Source organism: Kogia breviceps, chromosome 1 (assembly GCF_026419965.1).
Source record: "Kogia breviceps isolate mKogBre1 chromosome 1, mKogBre1 haplotype 1, whole genome shotgun sequence".
Classification (NCBI taxonomy): domain Eukaryota; kingdom Metazoa; phylum Chordata; class Mammalia; order Artiodactyla; family Physeteridae; genus Kogia; species Kogia breviceps.
Genome location: NC_081310.1, coordinates 177,996,748 through 178,023,911, shown reverse-complemented (window position 1 = coordinate 178,023,911; position 27,164 = coordinate 177,996,748). Strand labels below are relative to the sequence as shown.

At 40.6% G+C, this 27,164-nt stretch overlaps 2 protein-coding genes across 52 annotated transcripts in view; one reads left to right on the top strand and one right to left on the bottom strand.

Moving 5' to 3' along the window:
• Window positions 1-19,336, bottom strand: part of PUM1 (pumilio RNA binding family member 1) — a 128,459-nt gene extending 109,123 nt beyond the window's left edge. For 16 of the 50 annotated variants that reach the window (XM_059037251.2, XM_059037269.2, XM_067012928.1 and 13 more), the window contains exons 1-2: window positions 19,182-19,283; window positions 14,114-14,487 (exon numbers count right to left, since the gene is read on the bottom strand). In XM_059037251.2, the coding sequence (XP_058893234.1) occupies window positions 14,114-14,476 (363 nt within the window). In that variant the 5' untranslated portion in view covers window positions 14,477-14,487; window positions 19,182-19,283. Of the gene's footprint in view, window positions 1-14,113; window positions 14,488-19,181 lie in introns of all 50 variants that reach the window. The other 34 variants (XM_059037277.2, XM_067012818.1, XM_067012937.1 and 31 more) reach the window with 17 other exon arrangements.
• The window catches only part of TINAGL1 (tubulointerstitial nephritis antigen like 1), a 496,849-nt gene that overhangs the window by 105,675 nt on the left and 364,010 nt on the right, over window positions 1-27,164 (top strand). The window contains exon 1 of one of the 2 annotated variants that reach the window (XM_067013034.1): window positions 22,571-22,574. The exons of the other annotated variant lie outside the window; for it this stretch is intronic. The gene's annotated coding sequence lies outside the window, so the exon portion shown is untranslated. Of the gene's footprint in view, window positions 1-22,570; window positions 22,575-27,164 lie in introns of those variants that run through there. 2 annotated transcript variants of the gene reach the window in all.

Genomic DNA, 27,164 nt, shown 5'->3' with positions numbered 1-27,164 from the left:
AATTATGGAAATAATATATCATTAAAAAAATTTTGGTATGTTAGACCACCCCCCAAAAAAAGATAGAACTATCACAGAAATGTTTTTATTTTATCTCAACTGTTTAACAAAAGATTTTGAGTGACTTAGAAAATCAAATAACTTCCACTAGTGAGAAAATTAAGGCAAAGGGAGAATGAAAAGAGCCTACTTTGTAAACTATGCAATTAAGTCCTATATACTTATTATAAATTAGCCATAAATTTAGTTCTAACCTCTCGCTAATGGTTAACCAAAACAGAGAAATGATTAGTAAAAACTCATACTGCCCATCAAACTTTAAAAAAAGCACAGCTCAAGAAATTATTATCCTTGTTATTAGAGATGAGATGATTTACATTTTTTAAAGTTTTGAATAAAAACACTAGATGGACATGTTACAAAAGGTAAACTAACAGATTCTGAAGGTTGAATTATAGTTGGGGGTTGGTTGGGTTTTGGTTTGTTTCTAGGGTATTTTTATTTTTATAATTTTATAATTATCTATACTTTCCAAAATGTTTACAATGAGCATTTACTGATTTTTAGAATTCAAAAATACCTACAAGTCATTATTTTTAATGGAGGGAAAAAACATTTTATTTGATTTTTAAATCACTGTTTATTAGGATACAGAGAACAGAATTAGGCCATGGAAAGAGTCCTTAGTTCACTTACAATATTAAGAAACAAAATTACATTCATCACCAATAGAAATGACTCTTGTTTTGTTTTAACATATCTGCAAAGGTAGTTGATATATTTCTAGATGTAAGGAGAATAAACTCTAGTGTGGTAACAAAGGGGATCTATATTATTAATCTAACATTTCTCAAGTTTGAACAGTTCATTGTTACAGTTACAATATAAATAGTTGGCATAGGAGATTCGGAGCTCCCTTATCTAAAAGGTTTTCTGCCAGGGAATCTAGTAAATGTCTTCCTCCATTCAGCAGCCTTGAAGCTAACCCTCACTCCTCCTTTGTTTCAACATTCTATTGTTTGTAGTATGCAAGGGAATAGGACTTCTCAATGAGTAAGTCTACCCAAATAAATCACTGCAACATAATTAAAGAGGACAGCTACCAAACACATCAAATAGCTCATTCTGGAATTCATGAGCCTGAGAGAGAACATAATACATAAATCCAAAACTATATATGTGGGAGAAAATATTTTAATAGAATTCTATCTCTTCTGAATTTAAAAAAAAAGCTAAAGATGTACTAATCAAGATACCAGTGATTCTTAACTGAGACAAAATACAAGGGAGGAGGCAGAGCTTAATAAACTTTTAATATTACATACACTAGTATGTATTTTGTGTGGTTTGTTTAATTCTTTATAGAATTCCACCTAATGTTATGCAAACAGTGAACCTTCATTTGCTCTTTTTTGAGAACAGCTACTATCTTTAGTTTCTTACCCTGTTGTTTGTATTACTGTGAGATCATGAACCATGTAAGTTTTCCCTCTGGGGGTTGAGAGGGACTTGGTGCTATAGAATAATGTTTGAAATTGGATTTTAAAAAATCAAAACACGGGTTTCCCTGGTGGTGCAGTGGTTGAGAGTCCCCCTGAGGATGCAGGGGACACGAGTTCGTGCCCCACATGCCATGGAGCGGCTAGGCCCATGAGCCATGGCCGCTGAGCCTGCGCGTCCGGAGCCTGTGCTCCGCAACGTGAGAGGCCACAACAGTGAGAGGCCTGCATACCGCAAAAAAAAAAAAAAAATCAGAACACATGTTTTAATTTCCTACATTAAAAATAATAGGGCGGGCTTCCCTGGTGGCGCAGTGGTTGAGAGTACGCCTGCCGATGCAGGGGACACAGGTTCGTGCCCCGGTCCAGGAGGATCCCACATGCCGCGGAGCGGCTAGGCCCGTGAGCCGTGGCCGCTGAGCCTGTGCGTCCGGAGCCTGTGCTCCGCAGCGGGAGAGGCCACAGCAGTGAGAGGCCCGCGTACGGCAAAAAAAAAAAAAAAAAAAACTTGCAGAAGATGGGAACTGTCATTATCTTGATTGTAGTGATGGTTTCACAGGTGAATACTTTGATATTTCAAAACTTAACAAATTATTCATTTAAAATGGGTGCATTTTCTTATGTCAATTATACCTCAACAAAGATTATTATTTTTTAAATGAAAACTTCTAACCCTAGAGCAGGAATAAACATATCAATAAAACAAATGAGTCAAAACAGATCCATATATGGGGAGACTTAATTTATTATAAACGAGGTCTTTCAAATCAATAAATAGTGCTAGGATCAGTAGCTACCTATCTGAAGAAAAGTAAAATTACATCATTACTTCCTGCCTACAAAATACATAGAAATAAACTCCAGATTAATTAAAGATGAAAATATAAAACTAGAACTATAAAAATATTACAAGAAACACAGGAGAGTGGGTAAGGGATGACCTAAGAGCATAAAGATAAAGAAATCAAAAGGTACAATAAACACAGTTAAAAGACATATAAAAAGTTTTGTAAATCTAGGAAAATATTACAGAAAAAAATGGTCAAAGAATACTCAAAAGGTGTTGATGGAACTTTAAATTGCTACAATCTATCTGGAAAACAATGTGGAAATATGTATCAAAATTTTAAACACATTCTTTTGTTTGATCTGTCACTGTCACTTCTCCGAATATATTCTAATACAAAAATATAACTGCAGTATTGTTTACTACAGCATTGTTTAGAATGTCAAAAGCTGAAAACAGGGCTTCCCTGGTGGCGCAGTGGTTGAGAGTCTGCCTGCCAATGCAGGGGACACGGGTTCGTGCCCCGGTCCAGGAGGATCCCACTTGCCGTGGAGAGGCTGGGCCCGTGAGCCATGGCCGCTGAGCCTGCGCGTCCGGAGCCTGTGCTCCGCAACGGGAGAGGCCACAACAGTGAGAGGCCCACGTACCACAAAAAAAAAAAAAAAAAAAAAGCTGAAAACAACCTAAAAGTCCATCAAACTGGGATAAATCAGTCAAATTATTGTTCTTCCATATACTATGGCCCTTAAAAAAATATAGAGGTATTTTTTACTGACCTAAAAGGATGACCACAATGTATTAAGGAGGAAAAGACTACCATGCAGCGTGTGTGTGCCTGGGCTACGTATGTAATATATTTAGAGAGAGAGCGAATTATCCCATTTAGTTTAAAACTACAATGCACTCATAGATCTGTTTATATATGCACAGAAAAAGTCTGGAAGGAAATGAACCAAACTGTTAAAAGTAGTTAACTCTAAAAAACAAATTATTGACATTTTTTAGAACAACCATGTACTATCAAAAAGTTTACGTTTTAGACAGAAAGTAGATTATTGGGGACTTCCCTGACAGTCCAGTGGTTAACAATCCACCTTCCAATGCAGGGGACTCAGGCTCGATCCCTGGTCAGGGAGCTAAGATCCCACATGCCGCGGGGCAACTAAGCACACGCGGCACACAAAGAAGAACCCGAGCCCCATAACAAAGACCCAGCACAGCCAAAAAATAAATAAATAAAGTTGTTTTTTAAAAGTAGATTATTGATTGCCATGGGATGGGAGGGTAATGACGGAAGTGGAAAGTGACTAGTAATGGGTACAGGTTTTCTTTTGGGGGTGATGAAAAACATTCCCTTTGATTGTGCTGATGACTGCACAACACTGAATATACTGAAAACCACTGATCAGTACATTTTAAATGGGTGAACTGTATGGTGTGTGAATTATATCTCAGTAAAGCTGTTTTACTTTAGAACAAAATCCATAACCAAATATAGAACAAAAATTTTGCAATTTAATATTCACACTGTACTTTATACTATGTCCCAACGGAAACCTTAAACCCAGAGAGCAACTGTTAAAAAGCTTCAAACAGGAAAAATGAGTCACTACTCTTAAGAGCAGTTAACCATTGACAATATAGGGGTAAATTACAACCTTCATTCTATCTTCATTAGGATACTATCCTTCTTGAACTATCCTAGTAGACAATATTCCCTTCTGAGAAAAGGAATGAACTTTGAAAATGTATTAGGTTGAAATAATATAGCAGTTTCCCAATATGTGATGTGACTATGAACAAAGTTTCAGTGTTTTACAAATTAAGGAAAGTAAACCTTGTTCCTACGGCTGCTTCTGTTTGCCTAGCTCTGATATGGTTTCAAGAACTCTCCTCTCCCCATATCCACCCCCGGCCAAAAAAAGCATAAAAGCAGAGTTGATAGGAATTACTTTAAAAGTTCTTTAATACAACTCTCCAATAAATGCTTACTGGCTCCTTACCTTCAGGCCCAAGACCCTACATTCTGTTACATCTTACACCTTAACAATTCAAAATGACTCTTCAAAATAAAATACTCTACTCAGTAAGCCTCTTCAATAAGCCCTGATGACATAATGTATTCATTTATCATTTATACGTACATACTATTTGCCAGGGGCTAGAGATGTTAAGGTTGAAAGATTCTATAAGAAGAACCATCATAGCAGTTCTTAACCGAGGTGGACATGAGGATAACCCGGGAGTTGTTTTTAAAAAAATACATAAACTCCACCTCATCATTGGATATTTTGATTCAGTAGGTCTGGACTTAAGCCCAAGAATCTGTTTTGAAACAGATTACTAGCACCCAATGGTGAAGGAAAAAGTAAATATTCAGCTCCAATACTGAGAGCCGAATGCTTCAATAAGATGTGTACCAAATGATGCTAGCACCAAAAGAGGACACCCAACCTCTACGAAAAGAGGTAAGTAAAGAGGAAGGTTTATCAGAGATAAAGATACTTTATTTGAAGATGAAGAAAGTGGCTAAGTAGATGAGGAAGGAAGGAGATTCCAAGTAGAGAAAACTACATAAATAAAAATAGCACAACTACGTTGAGGAATTGCACAAACTATAAAAAGAGCCTGTGTGTTCAAAAAATTAGGATTCTTCAGTAAAGCTGAAGTGGAGTGCCAGTAAAGACTGGAGAGGTAAGCTATCTCAGAACACGAAGTGTGTACACTACACTATGCTGAGGAGATTGAAAGTTAATTATCTTAAAAGCAACAGAAAAGCCAAAAACAAAATTTAAGCAAGGATGAGACATAAGCAGATTCGTGTCTTCAGAAATAACAATTTGGCAGCAACACTGAAAACAGCCAGAAGGAAGAAAAGAGGGAGGGTGCAAAAAAAGTCAGAAGACTACTGTAAATGTCCAAGCAAGAAATATGAGCCTATCAAATAAGGCAATACGGATATAACCTTGGAACTGTTTGAGGCAGGAGGCAGGAATCTAAGATTCCTGGGTTGCCTGCAATGGAGATGCCACACACAGAAATAGGATATAGGGAATGAAACTAATGAGTTCAGTTTTGAAGGTCATCTGTTTGAACATGCCATTTACTGAGCATCTATTATGCATCAAGCACTGGGCTCCTATAATTAGATGTGCAAACTAAACTTTTACTGGTGTCCCTAAGTTATAAATATATGGGCAACAAGTACTGTTTAAAATGTGTGAAAATGTGTAAAAGAGGCCAGTGTGTGTGTTATGGATAAGCTGACTACTCCATGATGAACAGTAGGGTCTCCAGACAGATTGGTCTTGTGGAAACAGCATGACCTAATCACCTTAAAACACAGCACCTCATTTTTCTGACCCTGCATTTCCCCATCCATAAAATGGAAATAATAAAAAACAACAGAGTTACTGGCGGTTCAAATCATATATAAAAAGACTAGATCAGTTCAGGCACACAGCTTACGGAGTATATGTCCATAAAACTTATAGATGCAGAAACGTACTCAATACTAAAATAAAAGTACCTCTAGATCTCATTAGATACACTCGACCCATCTTAACAACCTCAGTTCAACACACTCACTAACATTCTTTTAATTAAAACAGAGATAATTAATGTAAAGGAAACCACTGCACTGGAAAAAGAGTTAAATGATTTCTAAGATCTTTTTCTTTCATTCATTCATTTATGGCTGTGTTGGGTCTTCATTGTTGCGCGCGGGCTTTCTCTAGTGTGGCGGGCTTTCTCTAGTGTGGCGAGCGGGGGCTACTCTGTTGCAGTGCGCAGGCTTCTCATTGCGGTGGCTTCTCTTGCTGCGGAGCACAGGCTCTAGGCACGCCGGCTTCAGTAGTTGCGGCATGCGGGCTCAGTAGTTGTGGCTGGCGGGCTCTAGAGCACAGGCTCAGTAGTTGTGGTGCACGGGGCGTAGTCGCTCCGCAGCATGTGGGATCTTCCCGGACCAGGGCTCAAACCCGTGTCCCCTTTATCGGCAGGCGTTCTTAACCAGTGCATACCAGGGAAGCCCCTAAGATCTTTTCCAACACCAAAATTCCACTGGAAATGTGTCAATTCACCAATTCACTTTCATTCAATATGGTAAACCAAACTCTTAATAGAAGGTATAAAATTTGTCTTTTTTCTTTTTTTAACATATAAAAATTTCTGGGTTTAAGTTCTCTGGCAGTTCAGTGGTTACCACCAGGCACTTTCACTGCGGTGGGCCCGAGTTTGGTCCCTGGTTAACTAAGATCCCGCAAGTCACACAGCACAGCCATTAAAAAAAAAAAAAAAAAAAAAGTTCAGGGTTTGAAATTTGTAAAAATTCAAAATGTACAAGAAGAAACCAAATTACCTATAATCTCCCCACCCACATAAATAAAAGTAATATTTTGCCATATTTCCTCACAGTCCTTTTTCCACGTACATCACTCTTAATGGAGACACAGAGCTTACAGCCTATTTTCTAGATAATAAGTTAATAAATAAAGGAACTGTATCTATAAAATTATTCTCACCTGATTTGTTTCTGCCACCCAAACACACGACAGCCCCATCTTAGCAGTCATTTCAATACAGACACTCACTGAAATCCTCATTTTGAAACAACTTTCTTTATAATTCCTTCCTCCCTTCATGAAACTGTAAGTTTCTCTGGAGAAAGAACAATATATTAATTTCAATGTTTTGTATTTTACTAGGCTTCTGACCTAAATAAGCAGTAGCTCCCTAATTTGGCCAATTGGGGGAAAAAAGAACAATCTGAATCAATAAATTCTTAGCAAATTAAAGATTATTTTTTACTTAACAGCAGATACGGTGCTTTTAAACACATGATAACTAGGATTAAGTTAATGAACCATTCCCTTGTTAAAGTCCTTGGGGAAACTTTCTTTAATAGAGAAAAATTGTCATTAGCAGATCCATTAGCTGTATATTCATGACATCTAAAGAACAGAGCTCCCTGAAAACACCTGTTCTTTATAATGTAAGCATTCCTCTTCCCGGGGTTGTAAACAAGTTTATTTATGCTGTTAACCTGAAAACACATTCTTCATAGATAAAGAAGAAAGTTGCCGTTAGCCCCAGTAAAACTTGTCACTTGGAAAAATTCCAATCCATGGTGTAAAGCTGTAGATAAAGTAACCTCCAAACTCTATTTCTAAAAAGCACCAGCATCAGTGAAGAAATTTCCATTATTTTTGTGTCTGTATATTAGACTTATGTACCTTTAAAAATCTTTAGGTACCCAAAAGAAATGAAAGTATATGTCAAGACAAAAACTTGTACACAAATGTTCACAACAGCCAAAACATAGAAACCACCCAAAGGTCCATCAACTGATAAATGGATAAATAAAATGTGCTATATATCTATAAAACAGACTATTATTCAGAAATAAAAAGGAATGAGGTACTGATCCTGCTACAAGACAGACGAACCTTTAAAACACTGTTAAGCGAAAGAAGCCAGTGACAAAGGACCACATACCGTATGATTCCATTTATATGAAATACCCAGAAGAGACAAATGCATAGACACAGAAAGGAGACTGGTGGTTACCTAACGCTGGAGAGTGACTGCTACTGGTACAGATTGTGAGGAATAATGAAAATTTTCTAAAATTGATCGTGGTGATGGCTGCACAACTCTGCGAATATACTAAAAACCAATGAATTGTACACTTTAAGTGGATGAATTATCTATCAATAAAGCAGCTATAAAAAATCTTTAGGGATTTCCCTGGAGGCGCAGTGGTTAAGAATCCTCCTGCCAATGCAGGAGACACGGGTTCGAGCCCTGGTCCTGATAGATCCCACATGCCATGGAGCACCTAAGCCCGTGCGCCACAACTACTGAGCCTGCGCTCTTGAGCCCACGTGCCACAACCACTGAAGCCCGCGCACCCAGAGCCCGTGCTCTGCAACAAGAAAAGCCACTGCGATGAAAAGCCCGCGCACCACAGTGAAGAGTAGCCCCTGTTCACCACAACTAGAGAAAGCCTGCACGCAGCAACGAAGACCAAACGCAGCCAAAAATAAATTAATAAGAATAAAATAAAATAAAAATAAAGAATTAAACAGGAAATGCTTTAAAAAATCTTTAGGGTCCCCAATTTCCACAAACCTTTTAAAGAGTTTTCCTAATGAGATTCATGAAAACACTAAGAAAGGTATTTTAACCATAAAAGAGCATTTACTAAAGGCAATAAATAGACAAATCCACGTACGCTAAATCTTCTGAAACTATTAACATGCAATTTAAAAACAATACTTAAAAAATATTACAGGGCTTCCCTGGTGGCGCAGTGGTTGAGAATCCGCCTGCCGATGCAGGAGACACGGGTTCGTGCCCTGGTCCGGGAAGATCCCACATGCCGCGGAGCAACTAAGCCCGTGAGCCATGGCCGCTGAGCCTGTGCGTCCGGAGCCTGTGCTCCGCAACGGGAGAGGCCACAGCAGTGAGAGGCCCGCATACCGCAAAAAAAAAAAAAAAAAAAAAAAAAAAACCACAAACAAACAAAAAAATGACGAACACTCCTCTTCAACTGCAGGTTTTACCACCAATGCCACGTACACCCTTCAGCCTGAGTTCTTCAATCAAGTTTCCAAATATTAAATTCACCCAACCTACTGCCAATCACTGACCACCACTTCTCACAATATTCGTAGCAGGGAGCAAAATGCCAGAACATTCTACTGAGCTGAAGCCACACTCCCATTTACATCTCCTTATTACATCTAGAAGATACAGAAAGTGAATGTAAAAATTAGGGAAGAAATCCCTCAACAACAACAACAAAAACTCTTACCCTATCCTCAGCACTTAGTACTCTCTTGGCATTGTGTTAACTGTCAGTCCTGTGTTCCTCTATGAGTGTTAAGTCATTTCTCAAGAGTGAATAGATTCTAAGCAAGGGCTAGAACATTTTTTTTAAGTTTTTCCACAATACCCAGAAGCGTAATTCTGTACTGAGGCTCAGTCTGTAGAAAATATTAAGCAAATGCTGTTGCCCGAGAGAAAATGGACACATGCACAAAAGATGTGTGTCTCGTATGCAAATACAGAGAGGTGTGATGAAAAACAATATCATATCACTTTATGATTTACAAAGCACTTTCAACCACATCCAAACTGAAATCTGAAACACACCTCTTCCTGAGAACTACTGTGTTTTTCTCTTACTAAGAATCTCATGATTCATCCCATTACCCTCTTTTCTTTGGCCACACCCAGAGCAGATTCTATAACCCACCACTCTGGCATGTATTTCTAAATTCTACATTTACCCCTTTCATCTTCCTAACTTACCCCTATTTTCCCATTACTGCATCTCATTACCACCTATCCTATAAATTTTTCTCCTAATTCCACAACAAAAACCTTTTGAAACAAAACAAAGTAAAGATACATCATAAACTGCTGCAAGGTGCCATCTCGGAGGCACATACAATCTAGTACTACACAGCATTAGAGAATAAATACTTTTTTTTTTTTACACTGGAATCTAATCCTTAACACTGGAAAATCATTCTTAAAGTTATAGTCAAAGAAAACCTGCTGATGATCCTTTTGAGCAAGTATGTAACGTTTTAAGTCTCTGTGAACTCCAAATATAATGAAAAAGGTTCCAAGAGTACAAGTGAAACAGAAAACATTGAAAAACATGAAAGCATTGATTACTCAGCTTTAACGCATGTTAACTAAATGCCACTGGCCCAAATGCTGAGGAATCTAAGCAATCTACCCAGAAAGAAAAGAGACGCATGGTCTAACAGTCAAAGAGCAGGGACAACAGAAAATGATCTCCAGGGAATGAGGAGATTCTCAGTATGGGAATACTTGGGTTCCCTCCCAGTTTAACATAGTATTTATTAATTATAAAGTGTAAGGATTAACTCACAGCTACCAGAGATTAAGAAGGATAGACATGTCAGGATACTAGAAGACAACGTTACCAAGTGGAAAAAGGCGGGGGGGGGGGGTGTACAAATAATAGAGTCAGAAAGAATTTATCCACTGAATTCTGCCTGGCTATCTAGAATATCTCCCACCAGCTGTCAATCTATGGTGGATACTGATAACACCTAGCGCCAGAAGACTACTAACAAAAGCAAGAAAACTCTGAAGTTGTCCTCTAAATTTCCTTCCTCCCAAAGCACAGTTTTTAACCAATCTCTGCCCCTTAAAATCTAGTACAGAGGCCACAGTTCAACTGATCAACCTTAAAAATTTTTCCCTATTTCATCACACACTTACCTCACAACAGTTTACAGAGAAAACAGATTTCACAATGAGAGAATAAAATAATCACAAGTCAAAGACCTGACCCTGGCTTTCACATGATGAACCTTTAGAAAAGATCTGAAGTTATAAAAATTACTGTTAAAATAAATATGTAAGTTTTGTAAACAGCATTTTTAAATAGTATTATTTACTTAGGAAGACGTGTTTTCCTGTGTGTGTGTTTTTTCTTTTTTGGCCGAGCCACACAGCTTGTGGGATCTTAGTTCCCCCGACCAGGGACTGAACCTGGGCTCTAGTAGTGAAAGCGCCAAGTCCTAACCACTGGACCACCAGGGAATTCCCTCTAGTGTTTTATACATAATATCTTGATCCACATCCATTGTCTTGTTTACTATGAGTAAATATTATAGGCCAAAAAAGAAAAGAAAAATTCATGGTACTTCTTTCCCTCACTCCCCTCCGAAGACCTCAATCTGGCCCCAAAATGAGGACTTTAAAGTTTCTAACTGTACCAAATACAATAATTTTATGTATTAAAACAAGTGATACTTAATATGTTTATATTCTTAAGGTAGAAAAGACAAATACAGAGGACTTCCCTGGTGGCCCAGTGGGTAAGACTCTGGGCTCCCAATGCAGGGGGCTCGGGTTCGATCCCTGGTCAGGGAACTAGATCTCACATGCATGCCACAACTAAAGATCCCGCATGCTGCAACTAAACATGCCACAACGCAGATCCCGTGCACAGCAACTGAGACCCCCCGGCACAGTGATTCTCCACAGAGAGATATGCCCCCCACTCTTCAATTATATTACACTCTCCACTGCTGCTTGAGCAAGTGGCCACTACCTATTGCCATGTGTTTCTCAGCAGGACAGCTGAGCTGAGATTCACTGCTTTACCTGAATGCAAATCTGAAGAACTTCGTGGTCTTCCCTCATTCAATCAACACAAAAACTTCATAGACCTCCTGGGAAAGGGGCATGAAAAACACAACAGTCTCTGCCCTAGCATAGTTCAGTCCAGGAGGTTAAGCTCAACACCAAAACCAGTAAGTTACAGTACACTCTGATGACTACAGGAGAGGTAATTTGTGGGTGGCCCACACTGCAACATAGCAACTACCCTAATGCAGTTCCCTAAGGCTGTTCATTATACCACATATCCAGACCAACAGAACTGTGTATGATGAGTGCCAATTCCAAGTTGGGTCACTGGTTTAGGCCCCCTTGGTATGAACAGGTTTTGCCATTTAACATCAACTGTGGTTTGCTAACCGACCTGGACAAAACTGGTCAAAAAGTCAGATGTGATTCCGTATGATGTGGCTTTAGCACTCGAGCCCAGAGCCTTCACAGCACAGCACAACCAGATTTTAGATCTTAGAGCTCTGCTAAGGACTGACCCAGAGTCTGACTTGCCCACCTAGCGAAGAACAAGCCAAACACCTCGATTCTCCTTTCAGCTTTAACCCATCAGCCTATCATTAGAAAAGCCAACACAAGATTTTACAGATCTATAATATCTATAAATTTACAAATTTATCTATAAATTATAAAATTAATTATAATTTCACAGATCTATTATAAATCATAATACAGATTTTAAAAACCAACGTTCATGATTTTTAAACAATGTTTAGCCAAATAATGCAAAAGTTACAGGCCTTCCACCTTTGCCCCCTAGACAGATACCATCCAAACCAAACACCTCCCACCTTGATCTCACTCTACACACACAGCTGCCTACATCTCAAAGTCAACATGTATTCTACCAAATTTAATTACCTTGTCCACAAACCAGAGTCCCCTCTATATTCCTTTTCCTCTATTACTTCATTTTCCCAGGGACCAAAACTTTCTAATTCAATCACCAATTCTGTGCATTTCTGGGTCCCATCCCATCTTTTCCACTGCTCACACCAGGGCTGTTACAGTAGTTATACAATTAGTCTCAGCCCTCACCAACTCCAATCTCTTATTGCCAACTCAACCTTCCCAAAACACCACTGGATAAAAGCCACCCCATACATACACAATAAAAACTCTTGCTGCCTACTGAATTAAACCTTAGCCTGGCATCCAATGCCCTTATCTTTATGACAATGTCCTTTTTCCCCAGCTTTATTTTAAGGCCACAGGATTAGGGGCTTATGCATTCAATAACTTTCTTCTGAAGCTCTATCATATGTCAAATTCTAGGAACTGGGATACTGAAATGAATAAAATTTGATCCCCACCGCCAAGACTCCAAGCAAATAGGAAACAAATATAGTACCTTAAGTAACAGACACATAAGAAAGATAAAAAGTGCCCTAAATGCCAAAGAAGAAGCCCCCTATACTTCATATTTCTTAGTACTGCTCACCTACACATAGTAGATGCTTACGAAGTAGCACTGATGATTGTTCCAATAAACCAAAGACCTATGATCAATATGCTCAATAAATTTCTGTTGACAAATTCCACCTCCCCATTTCTACTATGGTAAAGAACTGTGGTACACTGGCTGTCTGTCTTGGAAGGGTCAAGGGGAAGCACAACTGAGAGCACAGATTTGCAAGTGTGCGTGTGACTGACTTGTTTCTGAAGAACAGAAGCACCAGAGGCCTCACGAAAGACGTCAGTTCTTTTTGCTGGTCAGTATTCAGATACCGGCGACATAAAATAAACCTTTGCAAATTCAACCTATACCCAATTCCAAAGAATAGCCGGATGAAAACATTCTAACCCTTTCATCACCATCAGGAAGTCAGCAAACACAGCTAAACTCTCTTCTCAGTAAAGTATGCTGTGATTCCAGCTTTGGTCTTGGATTAGTAAGAGCAAGCATGTTAAAATTAACCAAATGAAACAAGTGCTTAGAGCAAGAGAACAAAGATGGTTAAAACCTAAAAGTCACAACCACTCCTCTCTATACAAAACATTAGATATATCAGTTCACTTGAGCAGCTAATTTTTTATCAACTTCCTACTACTTTCAACCATAACATCTTAAAAACAGAAGTCACCAACACCCAACAGGAAAAGCTCTAAAACATGTATTCGGGCTATAAACAGCTCAAACAGACCTTAAAAGATTATATATTAAGAGCAAGAAAGTATACTCAGAAATGCAACGTGCACATTAGAACAAGCTTAAGTCTTTTTTTAAATGAATTGGTCATTTGCTCTTTAGCGCCAGAATGATAAAATGACTCAGTGACATTACAACAATCATCCTTTAAAACAGTGGTCCCCAACCTTTTTGGCACCAGGGACCAGTTTCATGGAAGATGATTTTTCCACGGACGGGGGCGGGGCAGGGGGGGTATGGTTCAGGTGGTAATGCGGGCAATGGGGAGCAGCAGATGAAGCTTCACTGGCTCGCACACCGCTCACCTCCCTGCTGTGCAGCCCGGCACCGGTCCGCGGACCAGGGGTTGGGGACCCCTGCTTTAAAACAAGTGACTGTTTAGTTTAGACCAAATGAAATCATTAGCAATTAAGGCTTTTAAAGACATTCACTGAAAGCAGATATCCTAAGTGGACAGTGATTATAAAGAGTTTCAAAGCTGAAATAGTGAACGTTTTTTACCTGATGTTCTGCATGAATGTTATCCCCAGTAGGCCATCGATGTTTGCTATTATTATAGCCGCCTCCACCACTTCCTCCTCCCCCAAGCTGCTCACCATGCTGTCTCTGAAAGAAGTAGTCCACCATAGCGTCGTCCTGGGAACGGCCTGCAACTCCTATGGATCCTGGGACAGGGCTGGAGTGTGTCCCAGCTGCAAGAGCCTGATTTGCAGCTGGTTGTGGCTGCGCTTGCGACCCTGTTCCAGATGTCAAAACAACAGGCATGTTGGGATTAGCTGGTTCTTGAGGGTGATGTTTCAGGTGGGGGCTGAAAGAGTCCTGCCAAAGCACTGCTTTTCTCTTCAAGACACATGCAACGCTCATTCCACCAACACCTAAGGACAAACAGGTTACAAATGTTTAAAATTTGCCTTTTTTAAAACATAACTTGACATATGCACCAAGATAAAAACATGAGCCCCCTGGCTTTTGCAATATATCATCTAAAACCAGTTTCTACCAAGCAGCTAAATGTTTTGCAACATATACATAATTTTCTAAACTGAAACTTCGGGCTTCCCTAGTGGCACAGTGGTTAAGAATCCACCTGCCAATGCAGGGGACACAGGTTCAAGCCCTGGGTCGGGAAGATCCCACATGCCGTGGAACAACTAAGCCCATGTGCCACAACTACTGAGCCTGTGCTCTAGAGCCCGAGAGCCACAACTACTGAAGCCCACGCACCTAGAGCCCATGTGTGGCAACAAGAGAAGCCACCACAATGAGAAGCCTGCGCACTGCAACGAAGAGTAGCCCCAACTCACCGCAACTAGAGAAAGCCTGCATGCAGCAACAAAGACCCGACGTAGCCATAAATAAATAAATACATACATACATACATAAACCAACCAAACCCCATATATAATTAGCAATGACTCAAGAGTATCAAAAATGAAAGGATCCTTTAAAATGTCCGACATATTCATAGGATGCTTAAATAAGGTCCTCTGACTAAGAACTGCAACAGAATGTTCCTAGCCTGAAACTTCTTCTCAGCTGCTGTACATGGAGAAAATAAACTTTGCATTTTTACCAACAACTTACAATTATAATTGTAATCACTTCATCATTCTATTAGTACTCTGACTCCTACAGAGTCAGAGATGAGACCAAACCAAATTCAAACACTCACCTTACATAGAAAGTCTCACTGTAAAAAAAGAAATGCTTCAATACAATAATAATTGTATGGCAAATATATTGCAAACATTTTTTCTGATCATTCCTATTTTACAGATAAAAACACTAAGATAGGGAGGAAAAGTTATGTGATGTGCCCGAGGTCATTCAGCTAGTGAGCTGTGAAGGAGAGATTCAAACCCAAATCTGTATGCACCCAAGCCTAGTTCTTTCTACCAACCCCCTTGCTACCACACCCCAGTAAACCAAAACATACTATTTCTCTCACTTGAGTCTGCTATTCTTCTCGGGAAGGATCAACAAAGAATCTCCAAAATGTTACTATGAAACATCACTAATACGTTTCTTAAAATCAAAAACTACATTTGTAGAAAACATAGAACAGACTATGGGAGCTTAAGAAAAAAAAAATGCGTCAAAATAATCAGTTACCAACTAGAATATACCTGTCCGGAGCCACTAGAGTCTAATTTCAAGGCTATCAACCTAACAGTCCACTGCTACAAATGCCTTATCTCTCTTTAAGCCCTACAGTGATGCTTCAAAAACAGATTCAAAAGATTTATAAGAAATCTATTAGGGCTTCCCTGGTGGCGCAGTGGTTGAGAGTCCACCTGCCGATGCAGGGGGCAGGGGTTCGTTCCCTGGTCCGGGAAGATCCCACATGCCGCGGAGCGGCTGGGCCCGTGAGCCATGGCCGCTGAGCCTGCGCTCCGCAACGGGAGAGGCCACAGCAGTGAGAGGCCCGTGTACCGGAGAAAAAAAAAAAAAGAAAAAGAAATCTATTAAACTATTTCTCGTTATAGAATAAACATCCTGGACTTCCCTGGTGGCGCAGTGGTTAAGAATCCGCCTGCCAGTGCAGGAGACACGGGGTTCGAGCCCTGGTCTGGGGAGACCCCACATGCCACGGAGCAACTAAGCCCGTGCACCACAACTATTGAGCCTGCAATCTAGAGCCTGCAAGCCGCAACTACTGAGCCCGCGTGCCACAACTACTGAAGCCTGCGTGCCTAGAGCCCATGCTCCACAACAAGAGAAGCCACCGCAATGAGAAGCCCGTGCACCGCAACAAAGAGTAGCCCCCGCTGCCGCAACTAGAGAAAGTCCGTACACAGCAACAAAGACCCAACGCAGCCAACAATAAAAATAAAATTAAAAAAAAAAAGAATAAACATCCTGATAAAGAAGCATTCGCTTCTCACAACTAATTCATGTTCTGAAGACAGGAGTGAGAAGATTTGTAATTTGTTGAAAGCCTAATTTGGAAATGCCAAGTTTCAGTTAATAATTCCAATCCATCAGAACCTTACTGGAGTAGTCCAGCTTTCTAGACTTCAGTTTCTGCTTTCATGAACAGAATCATGTTCATGCTTAAATACCAAAACCGGAAAGTCATAGCTGTGTTTACCATTGGTACTAGCAGAGTCCTAACCAGCCTAATCTCCGTTTGATTTTCAAAAGAACTCACTGCCCTCTTACTACCAATCGTTAGCCAGTCCCATTTTCTTCCACAAGGGAGTATCAAACCGTCTTTGTTGTAGAGCTAACCAGGAGTCCTAAAACTCAAGTTTTACCACTAAACTACAACCTCCCTGAACCTGTTTCCTCATCTAGAAAATGAAAGAAATTCTTTCTCTGTGACTCACAAGTTTATTTTTAATCAAAATAATAGATATAAAAGTTTTTGGTAAATTCAAAGTCACCATGCTGAGGCCCCAGGAATTCAGTTACCACCAGTTAAAGCAATGGAGGCTCCAGTCCCTAAGAGGATTCCTAAAATAGCAAATGCAACCTTTTCTGAAATAAAAGATTTGCCATAATACTTATTTAACAAAGAACTTCCGAATGAAAAAGGTATTCACCACTGAAACACACCCGACCACAACTTCATTCTATCAGGGCAGGAGGGGGGAGAGGGGGAGGCAGGGGGAGGGTTCCTATAAAAATGTTCAAACGAAACAATTGGCTTTTGTAAAGCTATCTGTATCCCCTGAGACTTCCTGCTTTACCTAATGAGGCAAGGCAGTTTCTCAAACAAGAGAAAACCTGGCAGAAGGGACATTTTGAAAGTGAGCAAATACCTAAGCAATTAACAAGTGTCTTGGGTAGTTTTGTAATATCTTGGCAACTACAACATAAAAATTAAGAAATCAGTCACTTAAATAATAGAAAACATTTAAATTGCTGATGCCTTTTAAAGAACTCTCAAACCCACTAAAAAGTTATGTGTTAGCACTTGAAATGTGACTTGGCTTTTTACAAATGGTACATTATAAAAATAAGTATTTTTAAGCAACTAAAAATAAGTGCAGATTCTAGTTTTCCACAGTTTTCAAACTGTTTACACCAAAGTTGTTTTTGTTTTGTTTTAATATCACTAATAGGCTTTATTTCAAACAAAGGAACATGATCTAATCTATCTCCACTGCTCACCTTTTATTTACTAAAATGCTTTGTGGTTTAAAGGGTGTTTATTTTTACCACAGTGGAAAAAAAAAATTCTGTGGTCACAAATTTATTTTAAAGTAGTTCATCTCAAACCCAGACTAAACTTCAAACACAACTTCAAAAAGCCGTGGCCTTGAACAAAATGAATCCAATTGTGGCTAAGGCAAAATGCTCAGTTCAGAATCCAGTATTTCCCAAAAATCCAGATAAAGAATCAACAGCACCCAAGAGTGTTTTATAAAGTTAAAACTACCAACGGGTCAAAATGTTTATTTTGCTTACTAAAACTGAATCGGGAGCCACCCACCTCTGTCTTGGTGAGTTTTGATTTTTTTTCATAAAACAAACAAAAAGCTAAAACCACAAACCTATGGTTTCAGCCATAACTGACTTTAAAAGAGAATCCCCAAAAAGCCTCATAAAATCCCATTCTTAATCTCAGGCAGAGTAGGAAAGTGAACGAATTGATACAAATAAGAACAGTGTTCTCTCAATTGGACAATGAAGAGTGCTACAACTAACAACAGTGTTCTCTTAATTGGACAATGAAGAGTAACAACCTTTCAAGTTACCGGGAGGATAAAACCTTTCCTGATAATGTGGGGGAGGGGGGAATATAGTGGCGGGCGGGGGTACGGGAGCGTATTCCTCACTTGACTTGGGAGTGGTACCGACAAGTATTAACAAACGATCTAGGTTTACCAAGGACGTCCATCAGGACTAAAACTATCTAGTATTGTGTATCTGTTTACCTACTACGAAGGCATGAACGCTTCTTAGAGTTAAGAAGCACCAACACAGGGAGGCTCAAAGAGGAAGAACAAGCTCTCACAGAAACAAAAGGCCACAAGTACCCAGGAGGCTAAAAAGCGATCTGAAACTTCCTGATCGCCTACTTCTCCACATTTAAGGCTCGCAAAGTTCCCCATGGTGGGTCTCGCCTGCAGACGAGGGCCACGGCTGCTTCTAAAGCGATTTATTGTTCCTCCTGCTTCGGCGCTGCCACGGAAGCTCAAGAAGTCGAAGAAATCCAGAGTGGCACAGAATTACACTTCATGGCCACACAGAAGACTCGGGGCTTCGCAAACCCATCAAAAAAGCAACCCGAATGGCAACATCAATCTTCAGGGGCTCCGACGGGGCCGAGCAGAAATGTAGAAACACGTCTATGCCCTGGACCCGGGCCTAAACCCCCGGCATTTTCCTCGCTTCGACCCCGCTCCCCACCCCCTCCCTCCTTTGATAACAATAGGGGCCTTGCTGCTGACTCCAAAACATGTACGAGGAACAGCGAGTGAGAAGCCTCAGCCAGGGCCCCGGCGGCTTTTCCAAAGCCCTTCTCACCCCCCCAGCCGCTCTCAAACACCAATACAAAGGGATAATCTGCTCGCTGGGGGTCCGGAGCAGCGTTTGGGGCTGGCGGGGTGCGGGTACTCACGGGCGGAGCGGTAGGATGAAGATGGATTTCAGCCCCCCGATCTTCTCTCTCCGGCGCTCTCGCTCCCCCTTACCTTTCACTCCGACAACATGGCGGCCCACTGGGGACTGGGCTGGCGCTGTGCATCATGGGATAGGCTCGGGCCCCGGCCCTGGCGGTGGCAGCGGCATGTGCGGAGAAGGCAGGCGGCTCTGGAACAGGTTGCCTGGTTGCCATGCCAACCCAGGGCCTGCGTGAACTTGGGAAACTCGCAGGCAACACTACCGCTGCGCGCGCGAGTGGCCGCCCGCAAGGGGAGCGCGCGCCTTCCCCTCGCGGGCCGCCGTGGGCAGAAGGCGGAGTCCCGCGGGCCTGCACTGGAGCGCCCGCGGCGCCCGGTTCCCGGCCCAGCACCGCACGGAGCTGGGCACGCGGTGTCAGGGTAGTGACCTTAGCCGAGGCGCCACCCGCCTCCGCGCCCTCCCTATTTCACCTCCAGATTGTAACGGCCTGCAGGATTAATGGACGCTTATTCCAAGGCTCTGGCGGGACAGGAGCTGGGTTCAAACCCCTTTGCTGAAACTTTCTGGCTCTGTGGACTTAATCTTCCTGCTTCCACTGCCCCATTTGTAAAATGAAAAGGAAAATGAGAATTGCTACTTAACTCTGCCCTGAGGAGTAAGTGGATAATATGGCTTATTATTCCATTTAATAACGTGAAATGCTTAGTACAGTGCCTGGTACTTGTAAATAGGCCCACTATAGAATTTGCGGGATCTAGCGCAAAATGAAAGTGTGAGGGCCCCTTGTTCAAAATTGTTAATGAATTTCAAGATGGAGATAGCAGAGCATTAAACCCAAATCAAAGATTCAAAGCTGACCTTGTTTGTAAGCACTCATTCAGTGTTAGCTGTTGTCATTCTGTCCAGTTCCAAAAATGAATAGAAATAGAAAATGGCCATTTGATGAAAGTGACTTTTCAAAATCAGTAGTATTTCATAAGATATAGTTATTATATATAAAACTAAACCCAAGATGGATTGAAAACATAAGCAAACCACAACATTATAAAAGACCAGAAGAGGATATAGGGGGAGAAACCTTTTTAATTAGAGAGGGGAAATGTTTATAATGAATCAAAATCAATAAATCCCTTTAAAAATTGAAGGAAAATTAAACATTTATATAGTAAGAGTGCCACCATCAATGAGTAAGCAAGAAAATAGCTTTAAAATATTGTAATACTCGTGGTAGACAAATGGTTAATCTTCATGATAAATACAGAAATTCTCTAATCAGTTAAAAAAGAGCAATCCAGGGCTTCCCTGGTGGCGCAGTGGTTGAGAGTCTGCCTGCCGATGCAAGGGACATGGGTTCGTGCCCCCGTCCGGGAAGATCCCACATGCCGCGGAGCGGCTGGGCCCGTGAGCCATGGCCGCTGAGCCTGCGCGTCCGGAACCTGTGCTCCGCAACGGAAGAGGCCACAACAGTGAGAGGCCTGCGTACCGGGAAAAAAACAGAAAAAAAAAGAGCAATCCAGACATAGAAACCAAACTTATGTTTACCAAAGGGGAAGGGGGCGAGGGATAAATTAGGAGTTTGGGATTAACACATACACACTGCTATATATAAAATAGATAACCGGGAGTTCCCTGATGGCGCAGCGGCTAAGACTCCCCGCTCCCAAGGCAGGGGGCCCAGCTTCGATCCCTAGTCAGGGAACTAGATCCCACATGCCGAAACTAGGAGTTGGCATGCCCCATTGAAAATCCCCCACGCGGAACGAGGACCTGGCGCAGCCAAATAAATAAGTAAAATTAGATTATAATGATGGTTGCACAACTCTGACAATATGCTAAACACCACTGAACTGTGTTCACCTTAAATGGTGAAGTTCATATTATTTGAAATATATCTGGACTTCCCTGGTGTTTCAGAATCCACCTGCCAATGCAGGGGACACAGTTTCGACCCCTGGTTCCGGAAGATCCCACATGCCGCGGAGCAACTAAGCCCCTGCACCACAACTACTGAGCCCGCGAGCCATAACTACTGAAGCCCGCACGCCCTAGAGCCCGTGTGTGGCAACAAGAGAAGCCACTGCAATGAGAAGCCCACGCAACGCAACGAAGAGTAGCCCCCTCTTGCTGCAACTAGAGAAAGCCTGCATGCAGCAAGAAAGACCCAACTCAGCCAAAAATATATAAATAAATATTTTTAAAAAGAAATATATCTCACTAAAGCTATAAAAATGAGAAAAGTGAATAATAAAAAGAAATACAACTTTGAAATATATTTTCATCTATTAAATACACTGGCAAAAATTTAAATGATCATTAACACCCTGTTTTGTCAAGTTTGGGGAGAAAATCAGCACTCATATTGTTTATATTGTTTGAGGAGATATTACTTTTTTATGTTATTTTTTATTTAAAAGATAAAAGGGTGAGATTTTTATTTCTGAAAAAGAAGAGAAGACTTGGAAGTTAAAGATCTGCTACCTCCAGGGCTTCCCTGGTCCTGGTGGCGCAGTGGTTGAGAGTCCGCTTGCCGATGCGGGGGACGCGGGTTCGTGCCCGGGTCCAGGAGGATCCCACATGCCGCGGAGCGGCTGCGCCCGTGAGCCATGGCCGCTGGGCCTGCGCGTCCGGAGCCTGTGGTCCACGACGGGAGAGGCCACAGCAGTGAGAGGCCCAAGTACCGCAAAAAAAAAAAAAAAAAAAAAAAAATCTGCTACTTCCAGGCTATGTGACCTTGGACAAGTTCCTGAGTGTTAGCAGCCTCATTTGCAAAATAAGGGTACATACTCACAGGACTGTTACAACCGTTAAATAAACTAACATATATAATGTGCCTGACAGAGGAACTCAATAAATGTAGCTGTTTTACTGTAGTTGTAGTCTTGTATTCATTTCTGAATCCCCAGAGAGCAGCATAGTGCAAGGCACAGAGTCATTGCTCATTAAGTGTTTGTTAAATGAATGAATTCCACAGCCATTTAGAGTGATAACTCTCAAATCCAATGGTCCTAAAAGTAATATGTTGTATTCAAAGATCCCAGCTCTTAAGCCAGACCAGAAATTACTTCCTTACCTCTCTGAGCCTCCAGTTTTCTCCCACAGAACATAAGGTTAACATAACAGCACTAAATGAAATAAAGCAGATAAAGCATTTAGCCCCATGGGGCCAGGACAGTGGAATGTGCTGAGTAGCCATATTAGAAAATCATATAAGAGGAGGAAACTTAGCAGACATGAGAAAATTACAGAATTTCCAGAACTTTACCAGGCTCTGTGCTCCATGATGTCATTCTGAGATCCATGATTAGCTCAATTTTAAGCTTTAGCTTTCATTACTCAGTCAGAGATTCCATTATCAGTTTAGCCACAGTCATGTGGTACCACACCCCATCCAGGCCTCTCCTCCACCCAAAGCCCAACAGAATACCAGCCAGCCATCCCTGCTTTCCCTTAAGGAATTGCTCTCAAAAAACCTTAGGCCCCCGCCAGGCCCCAAAAATAACTCTATCAGAACATCACCTGCAACAAACTCATGAGACATCCTATTATCAAATGCTTACCTGTGTGCCATGCACTGTAAGACTTTTACATACATTATTTCTTTTAAAACTCCCCAAATATCTATGACATGAGCAATATTACTATTCCCATTTAAAAATGAGAAAACTGGGACTTCCCTGGTGGTCCAGTGGCTAATCCTTCGCACTCCCAATGCAGGGGGCTCGGGTTCACTCCCTGGTCAGCGAACTAGATCCCACATGCATGCTGCAACCCAGAGTTCACATGTCCCAGCTGAAAGGATTCCGCATGTCACAACTAATGATCCCGAATGCCACAATGAAAGAACCCAAATGCCACAACTAAGACTCGGTGCAGCCCACATAAAAATAAACAAATAAATATTAATTTTTTAAAAATAAAATGAGAAAACTGAGACTTGGGAGGTTATGGAACCAGATTAGTATTTATCCAAGAATGTTGCATGTTATCTAAGGCTATTTGCTGAGAGTTGTCTGTTCAGGAGGTTGTAGAAATCATCCCTAAATCTTGAAAATCTCCACAATTCAACTGATTAAACCCATGCATAACAGATAATGTAATCAATCTTTGGGAGTTTTCAAAAACCAAGAATCTAATCAAACTGACCTGGGATGAGGATTAGGGTGGATTTGGGAAGGGTGTTTAATCTAATCAGTAATCCATTCCATCGTAACCTAATCAGACAAAGAGAAATCTCAGAAACATTTAGTGAAGGCCATTCAAGAATGCTTTTGTTCAAGAATTTCAAATGTTAGCTCTTCCTTAGAGTGGCAGTGGTTCTCCACTTATGGTCTGAGGCTCACCAGTGTGTCAGCAAACTGGCCATGCTGACAGCTGAGAACAAATCCTGGAGTGGACAAATGCTGTTCAATTCCACAGACTTTTACTCTCTCTTACAGCCAACAGCTATTGGGTGGTAAATGTTACTATAATATTGTATTTGTAAACTGAATATAAAGCATTCTCAAGCAAAGTTGGGACACCCCCAATTTCCTGGAAAGATGTTTTGTTTGTTATCAGTGTTGATTTGATTTGCTTTTTCAACTGTGTTACACTTGTGTTTTTGTATATTTGTAGACTCTCCCTTGGGTGGCGCTTCCACTCTTTGTTTTGGTACTTGGGTAATTGTTACACTGTTAACATTTCCATTGTCATTCTGTTTTTTAGCAAATCTTGGTTATTAGAATGCTTTTCCCATAGGAACGGAGGAGGGAGGGAGGGTGGGTTTGGGCTTCCAGCATTGGTGACTAAGTAATTCCGATCAACTCTCCCACTGAGGAAAACTAGAAAACTGGAAAAATCTGAAAATCTCTGCTTGAAATCATTGGAAAGTTAACAAGTTAGTGAAGATTACTGAGCCAGGATTTGGGAAAGGAGAGAGATTGAGGAATGTAAATAAATAGGACTACTTTTCCAGGTAGAGCATTTCTTGAGACGTAGTTTTCCTGAGAGGTAGCTAAGAGGCAGAATGTTGCTTACAACAGCCTTAGGTACTTAGCAGGACAGAGATTGGAGTCCAGAACCTGCTAAGAGAGAAAGCACCTAGTAAACAGCTCTCACTTTGGATTGGGATCCCAACAGACTGTACCCTAAAAGCAAAGGTGGCTAGAGTACACAAGCTCTTACAAAGATTGAAACTCAACTTCAAAACATCTCAAACACTGAAATTGTCTTAAAGTGATCCCAGAGTGCCAGTGCCCAAGTACCTGGCAGAAAACATAGTGAGGGACTTCCCTGGTGGTCCAATGGTTAAGACTTCGGCTTTCAATGCAGGGGGTGCAGGTTCAATCCCTGGTCGGGGAGTTAAGATCCCACATGCCTCATGGCCAAAATACCAAAACATAAAACAGAAGCAATATTGTAACAAATTCAATAAAGACTTAAAAAAAAAAAAAAGTGGTCCACATTAAAAAGTCTTTAAAGGAAAAAAAGAAAAGGAAACAAAGTGAATCTTCTCTAAAGATATCATTATCTAGGCTTCAAATTATTTCTATGAACACTTATGCAAATATAATATTCAGTGAACAAACAAAAATAATCACGCATACTAGGAGACAAGATAACATGAACAAAAAATAGCAGCAACGAAAGACAATTGAAAAGCATGCAAAAGAACCTCATACTGAAGTCATCAAATTGTTTGTTGTGTTCAAGAAGATAATGGAAGATGGATAATTCTGACAGAAAACTGGAAAGTACAGACAAAAGCGAATTCTATGATGGAAAAATGTAATAGAAATTAACAACCCAATGGATTGGGATTAAAAGCAGATTAAACACTGCTGAAGAGACAGTTAGTAAACTTAGAGGTGGGAAGAAAATATGCAGAATGAAACATAAAGAGGCAAAAGGGTAGGAAAGAGAGAAAGAATAAAGTTACAGAGGAGAGAATGAGACTGTTTAACATACAGGGCACTGGAAAACTGAAAGGACAGGAAGGAAAGAGTAGGGCAGAAGAAATACCTGACATGAAAGGGCTAATTTACCAAAACTAATGAAAAAAATAAAGCCACAGAGTCAAGAAGCACTATGAACTGTAAATAAGAAAAACCTGAGGAAAATTAAAGCTGGTATGTAGGTGAGGGTTTAGAGGATGGTGACTGTCTTTTCACCCATCCTCCAGAAACATGGGGTCAAATCAGGGAAGTGGGAAAGCCTCAATGAAAACAAAACTGAAGCAAATTCAATACATGCGAGAAATGGAGGAAGCAAAGTATAGTTTTGACCCAAAAAAAGGAAAGGAAGGAAGAAAGAGAGAAAAAGAAAAGCTAATACCAAAGAAAAAGAATTAGAAAGTTTATTAATAAAATCCCAGAACTGAAATTCTAGACAATATGTCCATAGATGACCTCACAGAGGAATCCGATGGCATATGAAAAAGATGCAAAAGCACTGTCTTGTTAGGAGATATCGGTATAGATAGATTTTAGAAACTGATAGGAATTAAATAAACATGAGTATGAGTTTTAAGGTTAAGGCAATTCCCAAAAAATAAAATAGCATTTATAACTTTCAAACTAGCAGAAGAAAACCTCATCATGCAAAGTACAAATATATATACATATATTCCTTTTACTATACAGGAAATAGGAAATACAAAATAATATAGCAGGAAAAAAGTCTTAAGAGTAATTCCAATAAATATTGAAAGATTTGGGAATTCCCTGGTGGTCCAGAGGTTAGGACTCTGTGCTTCCATTGCAGGGGGCCTGGGATTCCATCCCTTGTCGGGGAACTAAGATCCCACAAGCCAAGCACCAAGCGGCCAAAAAAAAAAAAAAAAAAAATCTGAACAGCACAAAAAACTAAACTTACTGGCTATATGTAGAATTCTATTCTCAACCAACAGAAAATCATACTTTTTAAACATACATAGTACATGTTTAAAAATAGAACATGCATAATACTATAAAGGAAGCCACAACAAATTCCAAAAAATCAATATCATATAGACCATGTTCTCCAACCATAAGATGCGAATGTTAAAACTTTTTTACTGTTGAAAACTACAAATCCTATAAGTTGGACACTATAAGATTACATTTTTAAGTAACCACTGTGTTTTTTTAAAAATATAAAGGAAATTACTTAGAAACAAATAATAAGGAAAACACTATGTGTTAAAATTTGTGGGACAGAACAAAAACAGTATTGGAAGGAAGTATATATTGACAATTTTATTTATTTATTTTTAAAATTTATTTATTTTATTTATTTATTTTTGGCTGTGTTGGGTCTTCGTTGCTGCGCAAGGGCTTTCTCTAGTTGCGGCAAGTGGGGGCTACTCTACGTTGTGGTGCATGGGCTTCTCATTGCAGTGGGTTCTCTTGTGGAGCATGGGCTCTAGGCGCGCGGGCTTCAGTAGTTATGGCACTCAGGCTCAATAGTTGTGGCTCACAGGCTCTAGAGTGCAGGCTCAGTAGTTGTGGCGCACGGGCTTAGTTGCTCTGTGGCACGTGGGATCTTCCCCAACCAGGGCTCGAACCCATGTCCCCTGCATTGGCAGGTTGATTCTTTTCTGTTTTTTTTTTTATGTATTGCATTTTTTTAATTCTTTTTTTTTAAATTTATTTTATTAATTTATTTTTGGCTGTGTTGGGTCTTTGTTGCGATGCACAGACTTCTCACTGAGGTGGCTTCCCCTGCTGCAGAGCACAGGCTATAGGTACGCGGGCTTCAATAGTTGTGGTACGTGGGCTCAGTAGTTGTGGCTCACGGGCTCTAGAGTGCAGGCTCAGCATTTGTGGCACACAGGCCTAGTTGCTCCATGGCATGTGGGATCTTCCCGGACCAGGGCCCAAACCTGTGTCCCCTGAAATGGCCGTCTGATTCTTAACCACTGCGCCACCAGGAGAGTCCTTATAACTTTTTCTTATACCTTTAGATAATTTTGTATCTAAAGATCTTATACCTTATTAGATTTACTCCTGTGTCATAGTTCTGT